General features: G+C 46.3%; 1 protein-coding gene and 1 long non-coding RNA gene across 2 annotated transcripts in view; one reads left to right on the top strand and one right to left on the bottom strand.

Annotated features, from left to right (window-relative positions):
* The window catches only part of LOC142651524 (uncharacterized), a 114,543-nt gene extending 91,055 nt beyond the window's left edge, over positions 1-23,488 (bottom strand). Inside the window, exon 1 of the long non-coding RNA XR_012847637.1 lies at positions 23,426-23,488. This is a non-coding gene — a long non-coding RNA (uncharacterized LOC142651524). The remainder of the gene's footprint in view (positions 1-23,425) is intronic.
* Positions 23,489-23,590: 102 nt separating this feature from the next.
* The window catches only part of ESCO1 (establishment of sister chromatid cohesion N-acetyltransferase 1), a 48,440-nt gene continuing 44,187 nt past the window's right edge, over positions 23,591-27,843 (top strand). The window contains exons 1-2 of the mRNA XM_075826361.1: positions 23,591-23,832; positions 25,796-27,483. Of these exons, the coding sequence (XP_075682476.1) occupies positions 25,798-27,483 (1,686 nt within the window). The 5' untranslated portion in view covers positions 23,591-23,832; positions 25,796-25,797. The remainder of the gene's footprint in view (positions 23,833-25,795; positions 27,484-27,843) is intronic.

Raw genomic sequence — 27,843 nt, forward strand, 5'->3', positions numbered from 1 at the left:
GTTTCTTTTTATTATTTCACATCTGAGCCTCTGCAGTTGTGAACCAATACTTTGTAAATCGCCAAATTAGGCCTCCACTCCGCATGGTACTCTTCACTTCTGAGCCCTGTCATATGTCCAGACAAAAGATTAGGGCCACATGTAGGGTGTTTCTAAAACCGGGAAACACCGCATAATAATTAGAGAGCTGTCTTGTTATGGTGGCACAAGCCGGGCACCACATATTGGCATATCTATGGAAAAAAATCCCATTTTCACTCTGCAACATTGAGCGCACACTAATTTCTACAAAACACCTGCAGGGTTAAAATGCTTACTACACCCCTTGGTAAATGCATTGAGGGGTGTAGTTTACAAAATGGGGTCACTTCTGGGGGGTTTCCACTGTTTTGGGCCCACAGGTGCCCAGAAACCAATCCAGCAACATCTGCACTCCAAATGGCGGTCCTTCCCTTCTGAGCCCTGCCGTTTGCCCAAACAGCAGTTTATGACCACATATGGGGTATTGCCGTACTCGGGAGAAATAGCTTTACAAATGTTGGGTTCTTTTTTTCCTTTATTTGTTGAGAAAATGAAAAAATTTGCGCTAAAGCTACGTCTTATTGAAGAAAAAGGACTGTTTTTATTTTCACTGCCTAATTCTAATAAATTCTATGAAACATCTGTGGGGTCAAAATGCTCACTACACCCCTAGATGCATTCTTCAAGAGGTGTAGTTTCCTAAATGGAGTCCCTTTTTGGGCGTTTTCATTGTTTTGTCCCCTCAGGGGCTTTGCAAATGTGACCTGGCCTCCGCAAATCATTCCTGCTAAATGTGATCTCAAAAAGTCAAATAGTGCTCTTTCCCTTCTAAGCCCTGCCGTGTGTCCAAACAGCCGTTTATTACCACATGTGGGGTATTGTTTTACTCGGGAGAAATTGCTTTACAAATTTTGTGGTGCTTTTTCTCCTTCAGTCCTTCTGGAAATGAGAAAAAATTAGCTAAACCTACATTTTCTTTGAAAAAATGTAGATTATTATTTTCAGGGCCTACTTCCAATAATTTCTGCAAAAAAACTGTGGTGTCAAATCGCTCACTATACCCCTAGATAATTTCCTCAATGGGTGTTGTTTCCAAAATGGGGTCACTTGTGGGGGGTTTCCACTGTTTTGTCCCCTCAGGGGCTTTGTAAATGTAACATGGCCTCCGCAAACCATTCCTGCTAAATTTGAGTTCCAAAAGCCAAATGGCGCTCTTTCCCTTCTCAGCCTCGCCGTGTGTCCAAACAGCCGTTTATTACCACATGTGGGGTACTGTTTTACTCGGGAGAAATTTCTTTACAAATTTTATGGTGATTTTTCTCCTTTAGTCCTTGTGGAAATGAAAAAAAATTAGCTAAACCTACATTTTATTTGAAAAAATGTAGATTTTCATTTTCACAGCCTACTTGCAAAAATTTCTGCAAAAAACCTGTGGGGTCAAAATGCTCACTATACCCCTAGATAATTTCCTCAAGGGTTATAGTTTCCAAAATGGGGTCACTTGTTTGGGGTTTTCACTGTTTTGTCCCCTCAGGGGCTTTGTAAATGTGACATGGCCTCCGCAAACCATTCCTGCTAAATGTGAACTCCAAAAGCCAAATGGCGCTCTTTCCCTTCTCAGCCACGCCGTGTCTCCAAACAACCGTTTATTACCACATGTGAGGTATTGTTTTACTCGGGAGAAATTGCTTTACAAATTTTGCGGTGCTTTTTCTCCTTTAGTCCTTGTGGAAATGAGAAAAAAAATCGCTAAACCTACATTTTCTTTGAAGAAATGTTGATTTTAATTTTCACGGCCTACTTCCAATAATTTCTGTAAAAAACCTGTGCGGTGAAAATGCTCACTACACCCCTAGATAATTTCCTTGAGGTGTCTAGTTTCCCAGATGGGGTCACTTTTGGGGGATTTTGACTGTTTTGGCACCACAAGAGCCCTTCAAACCTGACATGGTGCCTAAAATATATTCTAACAAAAATAAGGCCCCAAAATCCACTAGGTGCTCCTTTGCTTCTGAGGCCGGTGTTTCAGTCCAGTAGCACGCTACGGCCACATGTGGGATATTTCCTAAAACTGCAAAAACTGGGCAACAAATATTGAGTTGCATTTCTCTGGTAAAACCTTCTGTGTTATAAAAAAAATTGTATTAAAAATGTATTTCTGCAGAAAAATATGAAATTTGTAAATTTCACCTCTACTTTGCTTTAATTCCTGTGAAATGTTTAAAGGGTTAAGACATTTTCTAAATGCTGTTTTGAATACTTTGAGGGGTGAAGTTTTTAAAATGGGGTGACTTTTTTGGGGTTTCTAATATATAAGGCCCTCAAAACCACTTCACAACTGAACTGGCCCCTGTAAAAATAGCCTTTTGAAATTTTCTTGAAAATGTGAGAAATTGCTGCTAAAGTTCTAAGCCTTGTGAGGTCATAGAAAAATAAAAGGATGTTCAAAAAACGATGCCAATCTAAAGTAGACATATGGGGGATGTTAATTAGCAACAATTTTGTGTATTATAACTGCCTGTCTTACAAGCAGATACATTTAAATTGAGAAAAATGCTAATTTTTGCAATTTTTCGCTAAATTTTGGTGTTTTTCACAATTAAATACTGAACATATCGAGCAAATTTTGCCAGTAACATAAAGTCCAATGTGTCACGAGAAAACAATCTCAGAATCGCTTGGATAGGTGAAAGCATTCCGGAGTTATTACCACATAAAGTGACACATGTCAGATTTGAAAAATGAGGCTCTGTCAGGAAGGTCAAAAGTGGCTAAAGAGGGAAGGGGTTAACCGTCAGAGATGTTTTACATGCATCTATGGCCGTCAAAAGTTGCATAGAAACTTGACGAAGAGAGGGTTCCGGTTCAATATCAGGGTCCACCTCATGTGATTGGGATTCATCCTTCCTATATCTGGATTGTGAAGATCTCATCTTACGTGGGGAGGAATTGTCCTCATCTTGTTCATTACAAGCAAAGTCTTTCAATTTGTCAACCGCAGATTGACGCTTAGATCTGTGCATTGTTACTGCCGCGGTCACGGACCGCAACCTTCACTAACCTTCCCCCCTGCAGATATTCCTCTTACTGCTAGTGTCTTCCTCCCCAGAGACGTCGGCACATGCGCCTGCTGTGTCCGGTAGTTATCACTAGAGGGCGCGCGCTGGTTCCCGGCCTTAAAGTGCCAGCACGCGCATATGTAAATAATTAAATATTCCCTGATCATCCTGAACTATAAAAAGGGCCCTGCCCTTCTGATCCTTGCCTGAGCGTTGTTAGTTTATCCCATGTTAGTCTTTGCAAATGGTCCTTTAGTGTTATCCTGTTCCCGTTGTTTCCCGTGCCCTGCTACCTGTATCCTGTATCCCGTGCTGTGTTATTGTTCCTGAGCCTGCTTAGTGATTGGAGTCATGTCCGGCTACACCTGTTGTAATCCGCCATGTCTGGCGCAACATACTGTACCCGTTGTCATCCGCCACATCTGGCGCAACCTGCTGCACCTACTACCATCTGTGCCAGAGCTCCTGCCACCATCGGGACTATTTCAGGTATCCTTGTGCTACGAAGTTGTATAGACTCTTTCATAGACTGTGACTTGGCCAGCTGTCTCTCCGCTACGGTGGAGCGGCCTAGTGGGTTCACATACCCCCGGGATCGTGATATGCATTATGTGTGATATAGAATATACAGAAAGGATATATCCAGTGGAAGAGATCTTCCACTCTCCATATGGTATATACGTAGGGGCAGATAGAACATGATGACGCACAACAGCCTGATATATCAGTAGATGATTAGACAGGTGTACAGCAGAAGGGCAGAGAAGAGCGTTGTAATTAAGTTGCAGAAAATGGACGCCATCAGCAGCTAAGTAACTTACCCCCAGCAGCCATGAGGCAGAGTTCCAATACAGCATGATGTAAAGCTAGCAGCTCTAAGTAATGTGGGCCCGCTGCATACACACTCTGAGGGAGCCCTCTAGGCGTCCTCCGTCCGGCTCCGTCTCAGTTACAGCAGTCAAGTAGCAGGGGTACTTGTTGTAGGAGAATTCCGCTCAAGTCCGAAGTTGTACCCAATTGTCATATTGGGTGGAAACTAAATGACGTAGGTAATTTTCTAAAATTTGATTGGTAATTCTCTTTACATCTAGAAGGTTGCACAGGGCTCTCCTGAATTTGAACGTAAACTGTACACCCCGATCTGAGACAATATGCAGAGGAAGTCCGTGCAGACGGAAGATAAAAATAGATTTTTAGGAAGGTCTGTTAAAGTCCATAGCGATATGTTGTCAAGGGGCATCAGGGACAGGCAGATGTAGGAGCAGACCGGAGGTTTGGAGCGGATAGACTTGTTCGAGGCACAGTTCATACAAGATGAGACATAGTCCACAACATCTCTAGGCAGCGTGGGCCACTAGTAATGACTAGGTATCAAGTCCTGAGTCTTTCGGACACCAGAGTGCCCCGCCAGTTTGGAGCTGTGTCCCCAGCGGAGAATTCTCTTCCTGTCTGCAATACAAACAAAAGTCTTTCCGGGACAATGTCTCTAATTTGCAGAGGGTTAGTGTAATGTTGGGGTGGGGAGACAGACAGGTGAGCCCTAATCTACCTGCTACTCAGTCCCTGCCTACTTGCACGGCCCGTCCTAGGCGACGGCGTACAACTGGACGACGGTCCCTACGCTTAATAAGTGCACGACAGACAAACAGAGAAGGGTACACAGAAGCTAAGGGAAATGGGGCAGTTGCCCACGGCAACACCGTGAGCAACAAGAGTAGTCAACGTGCCGAGTCAAACCAGGAGTGTACGAGGTACCAAACGCAGAGCAGGAGCGTAGTCAGTAAAGCCAGGGTCAATTTGAAGCAGAGGCCAATAGTACTAGCAGGAACAGCAGAGCCAGGAAACAAGACAGAATCACAGGCAAAGGAAGAGCAGGAAATGAAAGTATAAATAGACCGAGGGCGGGAGCTAGCTCCGTCTGGACAGGCTGTGATAGGTTCTCCCACTCCTCAGCCTACCAGCTTGAGTGGTAGCAGATCGAGTCAGTCTATCAGACCTAGAAGCAGATGCAGACTGATTAACCACGGCCATCGACACAGAAGCTGTGTCTGGCAGATCCTTTACAGCACCCCCCCCTTTTATGAGGGGCCACTGGACTCTTCCTAGGTGGACCTGGCTTATTGGGGAACCGAAGATGGAACCTCCTGAGCAATACCCCAGCGTGAACATCCCGGGCGGGTACCCAAGTCCTCTCCTCAGGCCCGTATCCTCTCCAATGGACCAGGTACTGGAGGGAGCCTTGGACAATCTTGGCCACCTCGAATTCTACACCTTCAGGGGTGAGAACAGGGACCGGAGGTTTCCTCGAGGTAGCCAAGGACGGGGAGCAGCGTTTCAGGAGGGAGGCATGAAACACGTCGTGTATTTGAAAAGACGGGGGTAACTCCAGCCGGAAGGAGACAGGGTTAAGGACCTCAATGACCTTGTACGGCCCTATATGCCGGGGAGCAAATTTTTTGGACGGAACTTTAAGACGCAAATTCTTTGAAGACAGTCACACCAGATCCTCGACCACAAACAAGGGGATATGCCTGAGTCTTTTTTATGCTCTGTGACTCCTCTAGGTTCTTCTGAACCTGGACCCAGACTGTGCACAGTTCCCGATGAACTACATCTACCTCGGGATTGTTGGAACCACCAGGTGAAACGGAGGAGAACCGTGGATTAAACCCAAAATTAGAGAAAAATGGGGAGTTACTGACGAATTACTGACCCAGTTATTAAGGGAAAATTCGGCGAGGGGAATGAAGGAGACCCAACCATATTGACAATCGGAGATAAAACACCTTAAATATTGTTCTAGAGACTGATTAGTCCTCTCACTTTGGCCATTAGTTTCAGTATGGAAGGCCGAGGAGAAGGACAGATCAATCTCCAACTTTTTACAGAAAGCTCTCCAAAACAATGAAACAAATTGGACCACCATCCTTCTTTCCTACGAAGAAGAAGCCAGCACCTACCGGAGAAGTAGAGGGGCGAATGTAACCCTTGGCCAGGCTTTCCTGGATATATTCTCTCATGGCCTCACGTTCGGGACAAGAGAGATTAAAAATCCTACCCTTAGGGAGCTTAGCTCCTGGTACCAAATCGATTGCGCATGTAATGATGGGGGTAGGGAAACGGACAAGTGAGCCCTAATCTACCCGCCACTCTGTCCCTGCCTACTTGCAACGACCCGCCCTAGGCGACGGGGTACAACTGGGCGGCGGTCCCTATGCTCAGTAAGTGCACGAGACAAACAGACAAGGGTACACAAGCTAAGGGAAAAGGGGCAGTTGCCCACGGCAACACCGTGAGCAACAAGAGTGGTGAACGAGCCGAGTCAAACCAGGAGAGAACGAGGTACCAAACGCAGAGCAGGAGAGTAGTCAGTAAGCCAGGGTCAGTATGGAGCAGGATCAAATAGTTAGAAGCTGTAGCTGGGCCAGGAAACCACACGAGAAGAATCACAAGCAAAGGAGGAACAGGAAAGGCAGGTATAAATAGATAGAGGGCGGGAGCTAGCTCCGTCTGGCCAGGCTGCGATAGGCTCTCCCACTCCTAAGCCTGCCATCCTGAGTGGTGGAAGATGGAGTCAGTCTCAGAGACATAGACTCAGGTGCAGACTGATTACCTATGGGCGTATACACAGAAGTTGTGCCTGGCAGATCCTTTACAGCGCAATCGTATTCTCTATGAGGTAACACTTCGGAGGCCTTTTTAGAAAACACATCAACAAAGTCCTGAATAAACTCAGGTAGAGTGTTCACCTCCTCAGGGAGAGAAATAAAATTAACAGAAAAACAGGACGTCATGCATTCATTACCCCATTTGGTAAGATCCCCAGTATTCCAGTTAAACGTGGGATTATGTATCTGCAACCAGGGAAGGCCTAAAACCAAATCAGACGATAATCCCTGCATCACCAGTACAGAGCACTGCTCCAAATGAATGGAGCCAACAATGAGTTCAAAAACAGGGGTATGCTGCGTAAAATAACCATTAGCAAGTGGAGTGGAGTCGATACCCACTACCGGGACAGGTTTAGGCAAATCAATCAATGGCATAGCTAGAGACATAGCAAATTCCACAGACATAATATTAGCAGAAGACCCTGAATCCACAAAGGCACTGCCGGTGGCAGACCTACCCTCAAAAGAGACCTGAAAGGGAAGCAAGATATTATTAGGTTTCATATTTACGGGAAATACCTGTGCGCCAAAGCGACCTCCCCGATGGTCACTTAGGCTCGGAAGTTTTCGGGCTGCTTATTCTAACGCCTAGGACAGTTGTTCACTTGATGCTTGTCATCCCCACAGTAGAAGCAGAGACCATTCTTCCTGCGGAGCTCTCTATGTTGTTAGGGAGACACGGAGGCCCCGAGTTGCATTTGTTCATCAGAGAAGAACGAAGCAACGGAACCTCGGGAGTCATCATGGGGAGCCAGAGGAGAACGCACAAAAACGTTCAAGTCGTCGTTCCCTGAGACGTCGGTCAAGTCGTACCGCTAAAGCCATAACCTGATCTAGAGAGTCAGAAGAGGGATAGCTAACTAATAGGTCTTTCAGGGCGTTCAACAGACCCAATCTAAACTGGCACCTCAATGCAGGGTCATTCCACCGAGAAGCTACGCACCACTTCCTAAAGTCAGAACAGTACTCCTCAACGGGTCTCTTACCCTGACGTAAGGTCACCAGCTGACTCTCGGCAAAGGCAGTCTTGTCAGTCTCGTCATAGATGAGCCCGAGAGCAGAAAAAAAGGTCAACGGAGGAAAGTTCAGGGGCGTCAGGAGCCAAGGAGAAGGCCCATTCTTGGGGGCCATCCTGGAGCCGGGACATAATCATACCCACTCGCTGGCTCTCAGAACTCAGAGGAGTGGGGTCTTAATCGGAAATAGAGCCTACAATTCTCCCGAAAGGAGGAAAAAGTCTTCTGGTCCCCTGAGAACCGGTCAGGCAACTTGAGGCGGGGTTCAAGAGGTGAGGTGGAGGGCACTACCTGGTTAGCATCACGCTGGTTGCACCTCTGAGGCAGGGCTTGGACCTGTAGGGAGATACCCTGCATTTGCTGAGCCAGGGTTACATAGTTACATACCGTAGTAGTTAGTACGGCTGAAAAAAGACACATGTCCGTCAAGTTCAACCAAGGGACGGGAAAAGGGAAGGAAAAATTTCTACACATAGGAGCTAATATTTTTTTGTTCTAGGAAATTATCTAACCCTTTTTTAAAGCCATCTACTGTCCCTGCTGTGACCAGCTCCTGCGGTAGGCTATTCCATAGATTCACAGTTCTCACGGTAAAGAAGCCTTGTCGCCTTTGCAGCTTGAACCTTTTTTTCTCCAGACGGAGGGAGTGCCCCCTTGTTTTTTGAGGGGGTTTTACAAGGAACAGGATTTCACCATATTTTTTGTATGTGCTATTAATATATTTATATAAGTTAATCATGTCCCCCCTTAGTCGTCTTTTTTCAAGGCTAAATAGGTTTAATTCTTTCAATCTTTCCTCATAACTTAAATTCTCCATGCCCCTAATTAGCTTCGTTGCTCTTCTTTGTATTTTTTCCAACTCCAGGGCATCCTTTCTATGAACTGGAGCCCAGAACTGAACTGCATATTCTAGATGAGGCCTCACTAATGTTTTGTAAAGTGGTAATATTACATCCCTATCCCGTGAGTCCATGTCTCTTTTAATACACGACAATATCCTGCTGGCCTTTGAAGCAGCTGATTGACACTGCATGCTGTTATTGAGTTTATGATTTACAAGTACACCCAGATCCTTCTCAACAAGTGAATCCGCAGGTGTAGCTCCCCCTAGGACATATGATGCATGCAGGTTGTTGGTACCCAGATGCATAACTTTACATTTATCTACATTAAACTTCATCTGCCAAGTGGACGCCCAAACACTTAGTTTGTTTAAATCTGCCTGCAATTCATGAACATCTTCCATAGACTGAACTATATTACATAGCTTGGTGTCATCTTCAAAAATAGAAATAGTGCTATTATAAATAGTGCTATCCCATCTTCTATATCATTAATAAATAAGTTGAATAATAGTGGTCCCAGCACTGAACCCTGGGGTACACCACTTATAACTGGGGACCATTCAGAGTAGGAATCATTGACCACAACCCTCTGGATACGGTCCTTGAGCCAATTCTCAATCCAATTACAAACTATATTTTCTAAACCTATAGTCCTTAATTTACCCATTAGGCGTCTATGGGGGACAGTGTCAAATGCCTTTGCAAAGTCCAAAAACACTAAATCCACAGCGGCCCCTCTGTCTAGACTTCTGCTCACCTCTTCATAAAAACAGATTAGGTTAGTTTGACAACTTGTGTCCTTAGTAAAACCGTGCTTGCGGTCACTTATAATGCTATTTATTGTCACATAATCCTGTATATAGTCCCTCAATAACCCCTCAAACATTTTCCCCACGATGGATGTTAAGCTTACTGGTCTATAATTACCCGGGGAAGACCTAGAGCCCTTTTTGAAAATAGGCACCACATTTGCGCTGCGCCAGTCCTTTGGCACTATACCAGTCACTAGAGATTCTCTGAATATTATGAAAAGGGGGACAGAAATAACTGAACTAAGCTCTTTAAGAATTCTAGGGTGTAACCCATCTGGTCCCGGGGCCTTGTGCACATTTATTTTATTTAATTTAGCTTGGACCATATCTACATTCATCCAATTCAGTATATCAACTGATATATTAACAGCACTGGCACCGGCTACATCAGCTGCTCTTTCTTCTGTTGTATATACAGAGCTAAAGAACCCATTTAGTAACTCTGCCTTCTCTTGATCCCCTGTGATCAACTCCCCATTACCATTATCTAGGGGTCCTACATGTTCAGACCTTGGCTTTTTAGCATTTATATACTTGAAGAATTTTTTAGGATTTGTTTTACTCTCCTTGGCCACCTGCCTTTCAGTTTGTATTTTTGCTAATTTTATTACATTTTTACATGGTCTCAAGGGGTTCCATAGTTGTGTAGGAACCAGGGTAAAAAAGGTATATGGGCCTGTGATTATGTAATGTCGGGGTGGGGAGACAGACAGGTGAGCCCTAATCTACCCGCCACTTAGTCCCTGCCTACTTGCACGGCCCGTCTTAGGCGACGGCGTACAACTGGGCGAGGGTCCCTACACTCAATAAGTGCACGACAGACAAACAGACAAGGGTAGACAGAAGCTAAGGGAAATGGGGCAGTTGCCCACGGCAACACCGTGAGCTACAAGAGTAGTCAACGAGCTGAGTCAAACCAAGAGTGTACGAGGTACCAAACGCAGAGCAGGAGCGTAATCAGTAAAGCCAGGGTCAATTTGAAGCAGAGGTCAATAGTATTAGCAGGAACAGCAGAGCCAGGAAACAAGACAGAATCACAGGCAAAGGAAGAGCAGGAAATTAAGGTATAAATAGACCGAGGGCGGGAGCTAGCTCCGTCTGGCCAGGCTGTGATAGATTCTCCCACTCCTCAGCCTACCAGCCTGAGTGGTAGCAGATCGAGTCACTCTATCAGACCTAGGAGCAGATGCAGACTGATTAACCACGGGCGTCGACACAGAAGCTGTGTCTGGCAGAACCTTTACAGGTAGTGGCAATTATCCTAGAAGGATCTATGATATATTTAGGAATCTTCTCAGAATCATTAGTTTCAAAAGATCGAGATGGGGCATCAGCCTTCACATTCTTGTTTGCAGAACGGAAGTGAAGCAAGAATTGAAATGACCGAAGATCAGCGACCATCTAGCTTGGCGAGGATTTATTGTGCTGACTGTAGGTACATAAAGTTCTTCTGATCCGTATAAATAATAATAGGGTGAATAGCGCCCTCCAGCAAGTGTCTCCACCCCTCTAAGGCCAACTTGACAGCCAGCAACTCCCACTCCCCGATGGAATAGTTGCGCTATGCAGGAGATAATAATTTTGAAAAGAAGCCACAGGCCACCATCTTGCCTTTAGAGTTTTTTTGACATAGCAGTGCTCCAGCACATACGTAAGACACATCCATCTCCAGAAAGAACTGCTGAGATGCATCAGGGTGATGGAGAACTGAGGCTGAGGTGAAAGTGTTCTTAGGGTTGGTAAATGCTGACTCTGCTTCTGGAGGCCAAACCATAGCGTTCACCCCCTTCTTGGCGAGGGCAGAGATTGGAGCAGTCAAAGATGAGAAGTTCGGGATAAATTGCCGATTGAAGATTGCGAATCCCAGAAATCATGGTATGGACCAAAGGCCCTGTGGACGTGGACACTCTAAGACAGACTTCACCTTCTCTGGATCTATCTTGAGTCCACGGTCAGATACGATGTAGCCCAGGAAGGACAGAGAATTCTACTCGAACACACACACTTTTCGAGTTCAGCATATAGATGATTCCCCCTTAACCGCAACGAACTTGGCGAACATGCTTCCTATGCGTCGTCAAATCGGGTGAGTAAATCAGGATGTCGTCTAGATGGACCACCACGCAGACATAAAGCAGATCCCAGAAAATGTCATTTACGAACTCCTGGAACACAGCTGGAGCGTTACACATTCCAAAGGGCATTTGTAGTGACCATCTCTGTTGTTGAATGCGGTTTTCCACTCATTACCTTTGCGGATACGGATCAAGTTATAAGCCCCACGTAGATCCAACTTTGTGAACACCTTGGCCCCACGAATTCTGTCGAAAGAGTTCTGAGATGACCGGCAAGGGTTATTTGTATTTGACTGTGATTTGATTCAAACCTCGGTAGTCGATACATGGACGAAGCGATCCATTTTTCTTCTTCACAAAGAAGAATCTAGCTCCAGCCGGGGAGGAAGATTTCCGGATCAACCCTCTCTCAAGATTCTCCTTAATGTAAGCAGACATGGCTAGGGTCTCTGGCAGGGAGAGAGGATAGACTCGCCCACGAGGTGCTGAGACGTGAGGAAGCTATTCAACAGGGCAATCGTTGATGCGATGGAGAGGAAGGGTCTCTGCCTCCTTCTTGCTGAAGACATCCGCAAAACTGACATAATGTGTGGGTAGATCGGAGAGAGACTGAGGCAGTGGAGGCACAACAGGATGAACCTGTGGCAGACAGTGGTGAAGGCACTTAGACCCCCATTGGAGAACTTTTCCGGAACTCCAGTCGAGAACCGGAGCATGTAGACTAAGCCAAGGCAGGCCCAGCAGAATAGGGTTGACAGCTTTAGGCAAGATGAGAAAGGCAATCTGTTCCGAGTGAAGAACTGCGGTTTGTAGTGTCAGCGGTTCAGGGACGGACACAATAGGATCAGGCAATGGTAGTCCATTCACAGAGGCAACAGCCAGAGGTCTCTCCAGAGGAACCGTGCGTAGGTGCAGGCGATCCACTAGATCCTGCTGGATAAAATTTGCAGCTGCTCCGGAATTCAAATAAAAAAATATGTATGTGGTCTGATGAAGACGCCTGTCCAGTGTTGAAACGCGTCACCTTATTAAAAGCTGAATTACTAATAACAAGATTGATGACCTCTTATCTTTATGAGGTAGCGCTATTTAGCTTCCATTTTTCCTGTTTGAATATTGAAACTTCATCAGAGTTGTGCCTGGATATCACACAACTATCTCAGGTGAGGGTAACACCTGCACCTTTGTCCAAAATCTCGTGTATTTGGGATTTCTGCACTATGAGGCGCTTCTTTCTTTAGTTTTTTACAGATAACAAGTTCCGGAATCCAGATAGGCAGAAGAGGTGATTTATCTCCGGAGACAATAGTTACAGGAATAATTTGGTAGAGGATTTGGTGTTTAGCGTCGTTCCACCACGGTTGTCTCTCCAACCAACCCTAGATGCCCTCTAATTTCCCGGCTTTTGTGGACATTGACGCACAAAATGACCTTTGAGGCCACAATACAGACACAACCACAAAGAGCGTCTGCACTGTTTCTCCTGCTAGGACAATTTGATTCTGTCCACCTGCATATGTTCTTCTGGTGGAACAATGGGGGAAGGCAATAGGGGTCTCTGAAACGAGCGTGCCAGTCTGTAGAAACGTCTCTTCCGCCGAACCTCCTGAGCACGTTCCTGGATACTCATGTCGACCGGGGTTGCAAACAGGATAAGAGCATCCAGGGTGGAAGGAAGATCGTGAGCTGCTAGCTCGTCTTTGATGTGCGTGGACAGTCCTTGCCAAAAGGTTGCCACCAAGGCCTCATTGTTAAACTCCAGCTCCGCCACCAGTGTAGAGAAGGAGATGGCATATTCTCCTACCGTCGACACCCCTTGCTTGAGGGTTAGCATAGTGGCAGCTGCAGAGGATGTTCGACCTGGCTCTTCAAACACTACGAAAAGTCTCTAAAAACAATGCTAGATCAGAGAATTCTGTGCCCTCCTGTTCCAAGATGGGGTTCACTCAAGCCAGGGCCTTGCCAGCGAGGAGAGAAATGATGAATGCTACCATAGCCTCATTAGAGGGGAAGAGATGAGCAAGCAGTCTAAAATGGATGGTACATTGGTTAATGAAGCCTATACAGCCTCTGGGATCTCCATCATAGCGAGGTGGTAGAGGTAGCGAATCTGTGGATCCGGAACAGGCAGGAGGGGTAACAGGCAGTGGAACAGCAGCAGCATCCACAGGAGGTGCCGAGGGATGATCCAGATGGGTGATGATAGAATTAACTTCCAGTAGGAGCTGATCCTGACGTGCACGCAGGTCATGCATATCCGTTTGCATCACCTGAAGCGTACTGTCACGATCTAGGGGTATGTGTACCCACTGGGCCGCTCCGCTGTAGCGGAGAGGCAGCTGGCCAAATCAGTCTGTATAAAGTCTATGCAAAGTCCTTAGTATAAGAGTAACTGTAAGAGTCCAGACAGTAGCATGGCTTTGGCTCGGATGGAGCTTGACGTGGCGGATACCAGATGTGGCAGATGACAGCAGACGTGGCGGATGATACACACGACTCCAACTAAACGTACAGGAAACAACACAGCAAGAGGATACAGGAACACTGAGAGCAGGATACAACTAAGGGATCGTTTTCAATACGAACATGGGTAGACTACAACGCTCAGGCGAGCAGTGGAAGGGCGGAGCACTTTTATAATCCAGGGTGTTCTGGGGATTGGTTAGGGAACTTTTAGTAGGCGCATTTAAGGCCTGGGACGAGCCTGCGCGCACCCTAGCGCACAGTCCAGGGCAAGACGGCCGCGTGAGCTAGCATCTCAGAGGAGGGAGACGCTGGCAGAAGGCCAGGAGTCTGCGGTCGCGCCGTCCGACGATGGGGGGAGGGGGCGGTCTGCAACCGCAGCCGTTACGGAATGATTACAATTGAGAAATTTCCCCACAATATTCTTCAATGGCTACACGGGTGGGTGGATTGTGATACCATTAACCCAATGTGTTTTTATTATATGGATTTTAACTGCTTTTCTGTTCTATATTAACACAGGCGAAAAAGATAAGAGTTGGGACACCTACCATCGATGTTAACACCTATCATCGATGAAGATTTATGAATACCCCTTTTTTTTTTGCAATTAATGTGTAGGAATATTGTGTGGTACCAATAAAAGCAGATTATAATTTATGCATTATCCACATCATTGTGTTGCTGGAAAATAAAGTTATGCAAGTGCTTACTATCCTGGTATTAGCTATGTACTTGATGGATTCAGCCTCCCTCACGGACAGCTGGTAGACAGCATAAGTGTCACGTTGGGTTCGTGGACCCACTGGGCCGTACCGTCTTGGTGGTAAGGCAGCTGGCCAACAGGACGCAGGTCAAAGTCTATAGTTCGTATAGGTACCTGTGGCAGCTCGGACAGTAGCAAGGCAGACTTGGCAGGAACTTGGCAGCAGGTGAACGTCAGGCGTGGAGAAGCAGGACAGGCGTGGTATACAGCACAGCACGGCACTAGATCAGGATACAAGTATAGGATACAGGAACAGGAACACTGGGAGCAGGAAACACTAGAGGGACATATGCAAGATAGACTAGGAATACACAACAAAGCTCAGGCAAAGAACTAGGGGGCTGGACCCCTTTTATAGTCCAAAGTACTCACGGGTCAAGGGTCATGAACGAGGTCCTACGGGATCCGGCTGCGGTGAGTAAACGCGAGCGCTGGCTTCTCCTGAGGAGGCTGGGGCCAGCGCTTGCCGACTTGTGGCTGCGGCTGTCAGGGGGAGCACGGAGCTGACAGTCCGCAGCCACGGACATTACAGTATCCCCCCTCTTACGCCCCCTCTTCTTGGGCCCAGAGCGAGAGAGAAACTTTTTCAGAAGAGCAGGAGAATTGAGGTTCTCCTCTGGCTCCCAAGGCCTCTCTTCAGGACCAAATGCCCTCCAATCCACCAAATAAAAGGTCTTTCCTCTCACTCTTTTGGAGTCTAAGATCTCTTGAACCTCAAAGGTGTCTGAAGGGCCACTGGCGACAACCACAGGGCTAGGAGTCTTGGTGTAGCGGTTCAGGACCACTGGCTTCAGGACGGATACATGGAAGGAGTTGGGGATCTTGAGGGTAGGAGGCAGCCGAAGCTTATAGGCAACAGGGTTGATCTGTTGTAGGATCTCGAATGGTCCGAGGAACCTGGGAGCAAACTTGCATGACGGCACCCTTAGTAGAATGTTCCTGGAGGACAGCCAGGCCTTTGTGCCAGGAAGAAACTGAGGCGGTTCTCTTCTCTCTGTGTCCGCCCTCCGTTTCATACGGTCAACTGCCAGCAGGATGGAGGATCGAGTCTGCCACCAAATCTGTAGAAAGTCCCTAAAGGCCGCGTCAGCAGCTGGTACCTTGGATGAATCAGGAACCGGGAGAGGTATTCGTGGGTGTTGGCCAAGGACTATGAAGAACGGATTGTTCCTTGTGGACTCGCTGGTATGATTGTTGTAGGAGAATTCAGCCCACGGAAGCAACTGCACCCAGTCATCATGCTGCCTAGAGACGAAGTGACGCAGGTAGTTTTCCAAGATTTGATTGATCCTCTCGACCTGTCCATTGGACTGAGGATGGTAGGCTGAGGAAAAGTCCAACTTCATACCAAGAAGTCCGCAGAGGGCTCTCCAGAACCTCGAGGTGAACTAAACCCCCCGATCAGACACAATATGCTGTGGCAAACTGTGCAGGCGGAAGATGTGTTGGATAAACAGCTCGGCCAGTTGAGGAGCAGACAGAAGGCCGGTCAGAGGAACGAAGTGCGCCATTTTTGAAAATCGATCCACCACCACCCAGACAGTACTGCATCCAGGATAGAGAGAGGCAGGTCAGTAACAAAGTCCATAGCTATATGCTGCCAGGGAGCATCGGGCACAGGCAATGGCTGGAGCAGACCAGCGGGTCTGGAGTGAGCGACCTTGTTAGCTGCACACACAGAGCAGGAGGAAACAGATTCCATAACATCTTTGGGCAGCGTGGGCCACCAGAAATGACAGGAAATCAAATCCCGGGTCTTACGGATCCCCGCGTGACCTGCCAGTCTAGAGGCGTGTCCCCAGCGGAGGACTCTCCTTCGGTCAGCCATGCGCACAAAAGTCCTCCCTGGAAGGATGTCCCGAACTTGCGGTGGATTGACTGAGACAATACGGGACTGGTCGATAATGTTCTGGGGCATCTCCATGGTGTCTTCGGTCTCAAAAGACATGGACAAGGCATTGGCCCTCACATTCTTGACAGCCGGGCGATAATGGAGCTCAAACTGGAACCTGGCAAAGAACAGTGACCACCTGGCCTGACGAGGATTCAGCCGTTGGGCTGTCTGGAGGTAGGTGAGGTTCTTGTGGTCCATAAAAATCAGGATGGGGTGAGATGCGCCCTCTAGTAGATGTCTCCACTCCTCCAGGGCCAATTTGATGGCTAGTAACTCCCGATCCCCAATCGAGTAGTTGCGCTCTGCGGAAGAGAAAAGCTTAGAGAAATATCCACATACTCTAGACTTGCCCTTGGAACCTCTTTGGAACAGGAGTGCACCAGCACCGACAGAGGAGGTGTCCACCTCCAACGAGAACTGTAGGGAAACGTCTGGATGATGGAGGATAGAGGCTGACCTGAAGGCACTCTTCAGGGTATTGAATGCGGACTCTGCCTCCGGAGTCCACACCTTGGCGTTCATGCCCTTCTTGGTGAGGTTACAGATAGGAGATGTCAGTGAAGAGAAGTTTGGGATGAACAACTGTAAATATTGGCGAATCCCAGAAAGCGTTGTATGGCCCTCAAGCCTTGAGGACGTGGCCATTGCAGGACGGACTTTACCTTTTCAGGATCCATCTTGAGACCTCTATTCGAGATGATGTAGCCCAGGAAGGATAGCGCATCTGTCTCAAACACGCACTTCTCCAATTTGGCGTACAGATGATTCTCCCTTACCCGCAGCAGGACTTGACGGACATGTTTCTGATGAGTCATAGGATCTGGAGAAAAAAATCAAGATGTCATCAAGATAGACTACTACACAAACATAGAGGAGGTCACGGAAAATGTCATTAATAAACTCCAGGAAGACAGTGGGGGTATTACACAAGCCAAAGGGCATTACTAGATATTCATAGTGTCCGTCCCGGGTGTTAAATGCTTTCTTCCATTCGTCACCTTAGCGAATACGGATTAGGTTGTAAGCTGCCCGCAGGTCTAACTTGGAAAAAATCTTGGCACCACGTATACGGTCAAATAATTCTGAGATCAATGGCAATGGATACTTATTTTTCACCATGATCTGGTTGAGACCCCGGTAGTCTATACAGGGACGAAGAGAACCATCATTCTTTTTGACGAAGAAGAACCCAGCTCCAGCAGAGGGAGGAAGACTTGCGAATGAAGCCCCGCTCCAAGTTCTCTCTAACATAGGCGGACATGGACAGAGTCTCTGGCAGAGAGAGAGGATATACCCTACCACGGGGAAGGGAAGCACCAGGAACCAGCTCGATAGGACAGTCATACGCCCGATGTGGGGACAGTGTCTCCACCTCTTTCATGCTGAAGACGTCCGCAAATGAAGCAAAATAACTAGGCAATCCTCCCAGTGACTGAGGCAGAGGAGGCTGAGCCGAACGAATCTGTCCCAGGCAACGATTGTGACACTAAAGGCCCCACTGGAGAACCTGTCCAGAGTTCCAGTCCAGGACTGGGGCATCCAATCGGAGCCAAGGCAGGCCCAGCAACACAGGGTCAACGGCTCTGGGAAGGACATAGAACGACAGCAGTTCGGAGTGGAGAGCCCCTACTTGGAGCCTCAGTGGATTGGTCACAGCAACAACTGGGTCTGGCAGGGGTAGACCATCCACAGAAGCAATTGTCAACGGGCTCTCCATAGGGGTGGTAAGCAATTGAAGAATGTCCACTAGGTCTCTACGGATGAAATTAGCAGCGGATCCAGAGTCCAGATATTCAGAGACCTGATGCGTTCTCTCGCCGGACACTATGGTCACGGGTAAGGACAATTTGGACGGAAGTCCTTTTTTACCCAGGGTTGTCACTCCTAGCAACCCTGGGCTTTGGGGCTTTTGACAGCACAACATGGCCACCGAGGCCGCAATATAGACAAAGTCCTGAAGTGCGTCTGCGTTGTCTCTCCTGGGTGGACAGCTTACCCCGGTCCATCATCACAGACTCCTTAGGAGGATCGAAATCTGAGGACAGGAGGGGTTGCTGGAAAGTAGGTACCAGACAAGGAGGATCTCCCTCCCGACGAACCTCTTGGAGGCATTCTCGGATCCGCATATCAATCCGGGCGAACAGAAGGATGAGGTCATCCAGGGTAGATGGCAGGTCTCGAGCGGCAAGTTCGTCCTTAATTTTAGGAGACAGTCCATGCCAGAATGCAGCTACCAGGGCCTCATTGTTCGATAACAGTTCTCCAGCCAGGGTGCGGAAGTGAATGGCGTACTCACTCATGAAGGTGTCTCCTTGGTGTAGTTTAATCAAGGAAGCCGCTGCAGATGAGACCCGTCCAGGCTCCTCAAACACCATTAGAAAAGTCCGGAGAAAGGCTTGGAAGTTACGGGTCTCTGGTCCTTGTCTCTCCCAGATAGGGTTCACCCATGCAAGAGCCTTGCCAGTGAGGAGAGAGATGATGAAAGCGACCCTTGCGCTGTCAGATGAAAATGTCCTAGTATACAGGCTGAAATGTATCTGTCACTGGTTCAAAAATCCACGACAGTAACCTGCGTCTCCATCATAGCGGTCCGTAAGAGGCAAAGAAAAATGTGGGTCGACACTGCCAGGAGGTGTAGTCTGAGGATCAACACTGCCAGGAGGTGTAGTAGGAGGAACGGCAGCTCGTGCCTCCTGCTGACGTACGAGAATGTTCAAAGCCTGGAGGAGTTGGTCCTGTCGAGACTGGAGATCCAGCAAATCCGCCCGCATCTCCTGTGACGTCAAGGTCTTGGATCGACCAGCGGGGTCCATGGCCTGAGCTTACGGTCACGTTGGCTTCGTGGACCCACTGGGCCGTACCGTCTTGGCGGTAAGGGGCGGTAAGGCAGCTGGCCAACAGGACGCAAGTCAAAGTCTATAGTTCGTATAGGTACCTGTGGCAGCTCGGACAGTAGCAAGGCAGGCTTGGCAGGAACTTGGCAGCAGGTGAACGTCAGGTGTGAAGTAGCAGGACAGGCGTGGTATACAGCACAGCACGGCACTAGGTCAGGATACAAGTATAGGATACAGGAACACTGGGAGCAGGAAACACTAGGGGGCCATATGCAAGACAGGCTAGGAATACACAACAAAGCTCAGGCAAAGAACTAGGGGGGCTGGACCCCTCTTATAGTCCAGAGTACTCACGGGTGAAGGATCCGGCTGTGGTGAGTAGACGCGAGCGCTGTCTTCTCCTGAGGCGGAGGCCAGCGCTTTCCGACTCGTGGCTGTGGCTGTCAGGGGGAGAACGGAGCTGACAGCCCACAGCCACGGACATTACAATAAGATACTGGAGATGAGGTCCTAGGGGTTTGGGGTCTTAGCCAGCTTTGGGTATCCAATTATATATATGGTACCAGTGGTGTGGCTAAGCGGCTCAGTACAGGTTTGCCTCCCTAATGGGAAGTGATCCCGTACTGGTCTGCTTTAGAATCCCATGACTCCTTCGTATGTGACAAATACTATGTAATACATGGGTATGCCCATCCCTTTTTGTCCCCCCCTATTATGGCATGATGTAGGTTGCTCTTGAGAGAGCCAATGTGGATGAGTGCAGTTAACTACCTAACACAGGCATAAGAAGAGCCAGTTGACACGAAGGACAGTTAAGTACATGGCGGCGGTAGAAGGCAGCAGCCATTTCAGCTGGCTAGTGATCCAGCTTTCCTGTGCTGATCCATTATTACTCTCCTTGTGTACCGAACTCAGAATTATTTTTGGTATGTATTTTCTGTACATGATTATTGGGGCAGCCATCGTGCCTGAGCAGCTGTTAACAGGATTTAGAGAGATGCTTTACAGCAGTTACATAGACTATAGAAGCCTGTGAACAGGAGGGCACCCATTGACTTCTCTGGGAGAGAATTTTATGTGTTTTATGGTGCATGCTCTGTGACCTGCTGTAGAGAAACTTCGACTTGCAGAAAGACAATGAGGCAGATTTACTAAAATTTAGACAGCTTAGAATTCGACTAGATGTGCCAAATGTATCATAGTGGCACATGCTGATGATAAATTTGGCGCACTTTTAGAAACCTAACTTTATATTTCCTTTTAATTGGCTTATTTTAGTGGACAATTTGCGGCAAAGTTTTGGTGCAATTTGATGCATCTTTAACCCAGGCCCCGATTTTTTCGCTAAGCCATGCCATATTGTTGGTGAATTATAAACATCTGTTCTTTTTGGCGCAAAAGAAGGGGCAACTTAGCCCAGGCGTGATCACGGCTTCTACACTGCCTTGCCCTGTCAATCAAAGGAAGGGAGGGACAGACTGGGGACGCCCTCGTTGCTCCAAAAAGTTCATTTGCATATGAAGAATAAAGTTGTTATCGCTTCAACGGAGACACGCAACTGAAAAATTAAAACAGCGTTATATTCAGGTGAGACTACACTATATCACTGTTCTGCTGCTTGATTGGCCAATTTCTGGTGACAGACACCCTTTAAGCCACTTACTAAATTTGTCGCATCTTGGGCTTTCTGTAGCCCACAAACTGGAATCTAGTGCATCTATGAGATAGCGTAGATTTCTGCTATAATTTACGACAGTTTCAGGCGTAAATTATAGTAAATTTGATGAACCACGGGTGGCTCCGTCCCCACACGCTAAGCCCTTTAAACTTTTTTGAAAAGAGCAACGAAGAGTGAGGGAAAATTGAAAAAAGTTGTGAATTTTTGCGCAAAACAAGCTTGCGCAAAAATGTAACACATTTTTGTACCATGATGCAAATTACTTAATAAATCTCCCCCTATGTTCCTGACTGTCCTAGTAAACCTCAAAGGTCAATTGTTCCCATTATGTTTCACTGAGTTGGGTGACAGCCCCTGTTGTCTATGACACTAGGTACTGATAACATGATTACCAACCGTCCCCATTACATCTTAAGACCCTTTTACACTGGCCAATTATCGGGCAGACAAGCGTTCACAAAACGCTCGTTCCTGATAATTGCCTTGTGTAAACAGGGCAGCGATTAATAGATGAATGAGCAAACGCTCGTTCATCGGCTGATCGTATCGTTTTGAGGATACGAACACACACAGCGTAAACACTGCAAATTTTTTTGCAAAGGATTAATTGTGGAAAATCCGCAGCGTATTAAATTAGTAGCAGTGTGGGTGAGATTTCAACAAATCTTGTCCCCATACTGCGAAAAAATACAGCCAAAAAAAATGCACATAAATTGACCTGCGGTGCGGTTTCTTCAACCGCAGCATGTCAATTAATACTGCATAATCCGGAAGCTTATCCGCCCTGAATACGCCATGTGTGTTCCTACCCTAAATGTGTAAAAATGTATCGTTGTCGGCAGGGAGATGTGCTGACGACATTATACAAATGTATGGGGACGAGCGATCGGAGTAACGACCACTCGCCCCTATACTAGCTCCTTGTGAAAGGAGCAAACGAGCGCCGATCAACAAGCTGTCTCGTTGATCGGTGCTCGTTGCACCGGCCAAAGTTGGCGGGTGTAAAAGTACCTTTAGCCATTCAAGTCTTACATGAATCTTGCAAGTTAGCTACTACAGCAATGTTGGATTCTGGCGTAGCAGATAAGCATAATGACCACAGTACTTGGCTGTTTCTGTCATTTCCATAGACTTTTAATGGAGCAGTAGCGCGCATGTGATGCTGGACCGCCACTCCATTCAAGCTCCTCCTCACTGCAGGGAGCGCCGTGTGGAGGATCTGGGGGTTAGGAACCCCGTTCTCACGATCTGTGGGGGTCCCAGCGATCAGAAAATTATCACCTATCCTGTGGATATCCTGTCCTTTTTTTTACGTATATCGCAAAAAAAAGGTATGGAATAGCGTTTCCTTCCCGCAGAATCGGGTAAAAAAAAGTATGCGTTAAACGTAAACATTTTTAACATAAGAGCCAATGAGTGACTGATTACAATGTATAGCATCCAATCATGACATTTTCAATAGCTTTTCATGACTTATCCATTAAAAGGATGCCATTAAAACCTATAGGTGGTGGATGCCACTGTAAGGATATGTTCACACAGGGCGGATACGCTGCGTAGTTATGTTCACACAGGGCGGATACGCTGCGTAAAAGCACACAGCGTATCCGCCCTGTGAGCCGCAGGTAATTCCGGCCGAAAAATTGCACCAAATTGTGGCGCAGCTTTTCGACCTGAATGTCCGCTGCGGAAAGCTGCACAGGAAAAACATTAAAATGGATACTTACTATGGCGACACGTCCCTCCGGTGTCCTGCAACCCTGGGATGGCGTTTCATTCTATGTGACCGCGGCAGCCTGTGATTGGCTGAAGCGGTCCCATTGGATGAAACGTCATATATAATAATATTGAAAGAACAAAACAAATTACAAAAACAAAGCAACAAATATTTTACAGCTCAGTCTCAAACACAGGAAGGAGGACGGGCAATATGGAGAAGCAAACATTCGTAGGGGGAATAAATCAAGGAGTTCAAAGCTCCGCTACCAGGGGACTCACTCAGTAAAACGTTATAAAATGTATCCAGACTATTACGGCGTAGATAACGAAGATTTTTATATGATAGAAACTATTTTTCTTGAGTAAAATTAACTTGGTCACTTTTTTCTTGGGTTTCAGTGGTTAGCACTGGTTCCTTCTGACCAAGAACAACATCTGTATGGAGTTCTCCCTATATTTGCTCTATGTATAATGACCCTTTGCAAGAAAGCGCCTCCCACCTGTTAATTTACTTGCCCTCCCTTCATCATACTTCTTCTTACTTCACATCTATCTCTGTGTTAATCACTGACCCCATAAAATGCTTTCCATTACGTCACGTTTGTTTTGCCGCAAAAGGACAACCTGTCGCGACGTCGGTGACAACTCCGAGTCACATCTAAGAGACAGTCATGAAATTAGATTAAAAACGAGGCTTGAAGCGCAGTGAGGGGCGGGAGGGATGTAGATATAGTACATTGCGCATGCGCCAGACGGCTTATCTGACGCTTTACTGCGACGGCCGGGAAGTTTCTCCGGTGTGTCCATAGCCGGTGATGTTACTGTGTATGTAAGTGCGCTGTACAGCGCTCCACCGCCTGCTGATATTCTCGGTGGTTTTTATTTGTCCATTAGAAGTCACAGGACTGATACCATAGATAGGAAGAGGGGCCTAATGAGGGAAAAGAACGGACAGCTCGCACACTCCCCCTTCAGGCCGGTAAGTGTTACTGCTAGAGAGCTGCCACGGAATGGCTAGTCTGGTCTTCCCCGGATCAATACCTTTATATTATGTATGTACTATCTCGGCGACTTGTGTTTATACACATGGCGTGTTCAGTGTACAGTTCTGGTACAGAGGATTTATAGAGGTCACTATGTGCTGACATTGTGTGCAGCTGCAGCTTGCCTCCTACCGTGTTCCAGGATACTCCGAAACCGTTCGCAAACTGATGGCGTGCAGTCCACTAACTTCTAATACAGACTTCTGCCCCGTTCACATTAGGTTTTGGCCATAGGTCTAGCGTGTACCTGTGAAAGTTCCTGACGTATACACCAAATGTGTCGCTAGTGCCCCGATGTCAGACGGGGGCCAAAATAGTGTCATTTCGGCCTCCGTCTGGTTGGTATGTGTTAGTATACTGGGAAAAAAAACGTGAAATAGCGTAGTAGAGGCTTGTAAAAAAAAAAAGTATATGTTAAAAGTTTACTTTTTAAACGTGGCAGCATATGAGGGTCACAGATCTCCGTTAAACTGATACGTCACAAGATTATCAATAGCTTTTCATGACTTTTCCGTTAAACTGATGCCATTATAGCCTATGGGTGGTGGATGCGTTAAATGGATGCCACTGCTAACCGTGGCATCGGTCACCCGTAGACTATAATTGTATCCAATTAACAGATACGTCATGAACTTTCATGACCTCTTTTCATGATGTAGCCGGTGAACTGATTCTTTTATAGCCTATGGCACGGGTGATGGATACCACTAGCAGGCATCCATCACCACCTACATTCAACGTATACATTGGGAGCTTTTGCTGGTGTATAACGTCAAACATAGATAAAAAAACAACAAAGTGAACATAGCCTAAATCAATATCTGCTCACCGCGTACCAGTGTAGGTGCCTGTGGCTACAGGGAATAGGGTAGTGATTGTTTATACATATAATACATGGCAGTAAAACAAATATCCGTTGACCCGCCTGTAAATAACATTTGTATAAACCTCACATTCTGATGTCGGAACCTGATGACTATACAGAGGTGAATTGCGCTGCATTGACTCTTGATTTCCCCCCCCCCCTGCCCCCTTCCAAACCATAGTTTAGCGTCGCTGCTTGCCAGTTCTGCAGTTCCTGTGAAAGGAGGTGCAGGCAGCGCTTGAAGAAGAGTCATGACCGTCAGCTCCCAAATCTAAGCACAGAACCCAGGTTAAAAAGCTAAAATTTATATTCACCTTTACATAAGTTCCATACTTAGAGTTAGGGTGCAGTCACACGTGGCGTATTTGCTTTGTATTTCCGCAGTGTAAATAAATAAAAAATACAATGAGAAAAATAATCTGCAACTCAGACAGATATCTTAACTTCTAGCATTGCAGAATCTTTTTCCCGTTTGGATTACATTATCACTTTTTTCACGGTGTATTTTTACGCTACAGAAATACAGGGCAAATCCGTCACGTGTGACTGCACCCTTACTGATCAGTTGAGATTTTGCCTTGGCTAAATGTAGAAGTGAGATAGACTTGAGGTCTTTGTCTCAGTGGAGAGGCCACATGTCTTATGTTGACTGTTACCCCCTCATCAGGTTGTTTGGACCTGTGTAATTTTTTTGTTTCCCCTTGGTGATTGTGCTTGTGGTGTCTCGAAGTCTCTTATCCCGCCCCACCTCCATAGAAATAACATGCCTTCTTAGCCAAGCCAAAAAGGCCTGTTAATGTGAGAGTCAGGAAAGATGGCTTCCAGCCGACTGATTAAAAGATACCGTCTTAAACTGTTATCTGATGACGGGGTTGGAAATATCACAATTTATTAGCAACAGGAACAGATTCTTAAGAGGAGTAGCATGAAGCGCCCTGTGTTTACAGAAGTTCCTACCAGTATAATGATTCTATACATTGACACTTAAAGTGGTCAGTTTCACTAATCTGTGCATTTTATTTTTTCTTTTGCAGTAATGGCCTCAAAAAAGCGAAAGTCTTCATTGCCAGAAACTCCTGCAAAGCGTCAGAAGCTCAATAAAGAAACGAGAGGTCCTCCTTCTACATCTAAAACGAGAAATAGTGTCACAAACAAGTCAAAGTCAAAACCGGGTTCAAAGCAGAGTAAAAATAAATCTGCGTTACCTGCAAAAAAAGCCATAAAGAAATTAAACTCCTCTCAATCAGAAGTGGGACGAAAGAGGAAAAATATAAATGTAAAAGTCACCAAAAAATGTATTGCGAAGAATGTGCCTGCTAAGCAGAAAGCTGTAGCCAAAGACGTAGCCGTTTCAAAAAGGAGCACCCCTAACTTACACAATGATGCTTCTAAAGCCACAAAGAAGAATCCACCAACAAATATGTGCAAAACAGCAGCCAGAGGGACGTCTGGACAAACACGTAAAATAGTAAAAGACCCCGTCAAGAACCAGTCTGCAAAACCTGTAAAGAATGAGCCTGCAAAGAAAACCCTGAGGAGTAAATCTGTACAAGCAAAGACTGACAAAACTGTACAAAGCAAAGAAAAGAAAACATCCAAGACAGTCCATAGCAAAAACAAGCAAACTGCAACTAAAAGGACGGGACGATCGATAAAAACATCTGCGAAAAATACAAAATCTGACCGAAAAAGAGACTCGGCAGGTCGTACAACTGAGACTGCTAAGAAATTGTCTAGTACTCGTAAGACAAATGGGAAGCCATCAATTGCTTTAAAGCAGAAAACTCCTACTCTGGAAAAAAAGAAGCCCGGAAGTGCCCAGACCACCGTCGCTAAGAAGTCCGTATTAAGAACGAGAGTAAAAAGAGCAGAAGCCCAAACCGAAGTGAAGCCTAAGAAGGGCTCCCGTGACCCTGTCAAAAACCAAACCTCAGATCGTGTTCAATCCAATTCATGCAGCATTTCCAATGTAAAGAAAATCTCCAATAAAGCTCCAGTTACTGTGCCTTTAAAGCGCAAAAGGGATAGCAATAAACCTCTTGTCAAGACCGTAAATAAGGTTAAAAAGCAAAAAGTCCCCAAACCAGGAACTGATAAAAATAACCTGGCCATCCAAACCGAAAATGATCAAAAATCCAAGCGGATAAGTATCCTGGATTTGTGCAATGAAATAGCTGGAGAAATAGAATCTGATACAGTAGAAGTTGTGAAAGAGGCGCCAAGTAATCCCACTGAGGAGAGTCCGATCGAGAATAAGATAGACAGTCCAACGGACTCACCACCCCCTCCTGAACAGAGTCCCATCAAGCTTTTACGCTTCTTTCCCAGCAGAAAACCATTGCAAATCAAATGTAGGATCGAACAGAAAAAAAGTCCATTAACCAAAATATCCAAATGGAATAAAATAAAGCTAAAAAATAATTTTTCTCAAAATAATATACTCAGAAGTTTTGCTGTACTTCCTAATCTTGAATCTATTCAAGCCAAAGCCTCAGTCCAGCAGACGGTGATGAAGGCTTTGAGCGCTCCTAAAATCATATATAAGAAGCCTGATGCAACGTTGACTACGGACCTTAAACAAAATGAACCCATGTTCTCAGAAAAGGTCAAGAACAATACAGTCCAGTCAGTGGAGGTTAAAAATGAGTCCCAGAAGCCTTCTACCGGAAATGGCGTGCTGGGGAACCATATAAAACATGAGCTTGAAATGGCACTTGATGAGGTAATTATATATTACGTGACGTCACCTCGGCCCGTTACATAATCTTCAGGTGTCTTTATATGAATGACCGGATGTGTCTGTTAGCCTCGGTAAAGACCTGTAATATGTTCTCGTGGTGATCTGCTCATGTTAAAGGTGTTTTCTCACAAAACCAACCGGTTAAATTATGATGTGGACTACATACAGAATCTGACTAATGATAAGCCATTTATTCTGGCCTGTCATTGTTTTCTCCCCATGCGAACTATTCACTTACATAGTATGGGAGCTGTGAGACAGGCATATAATGTTCTGACCGCTTCTAGTGCATCTTATATTGATACAGTACCGTACTATACTAATATTACATGCAGCGATTAC

The sequence above is a fragment of the Rhinoderma darwinii genome, chromosome 5 (assembly GCF_050947455.1).
Source record: "Rhinoderma darwinii isolate aRhiDar2 chromosome 5, aRhiDar2.hap1, whole genome shotgun sequence".
Lineage (NCBI taxonomy): Eukaryota > Metazoa > Chordata > Amphibia > Anura > Rhinodermatidae > Rhinoderma > Rhinoderma darwinii.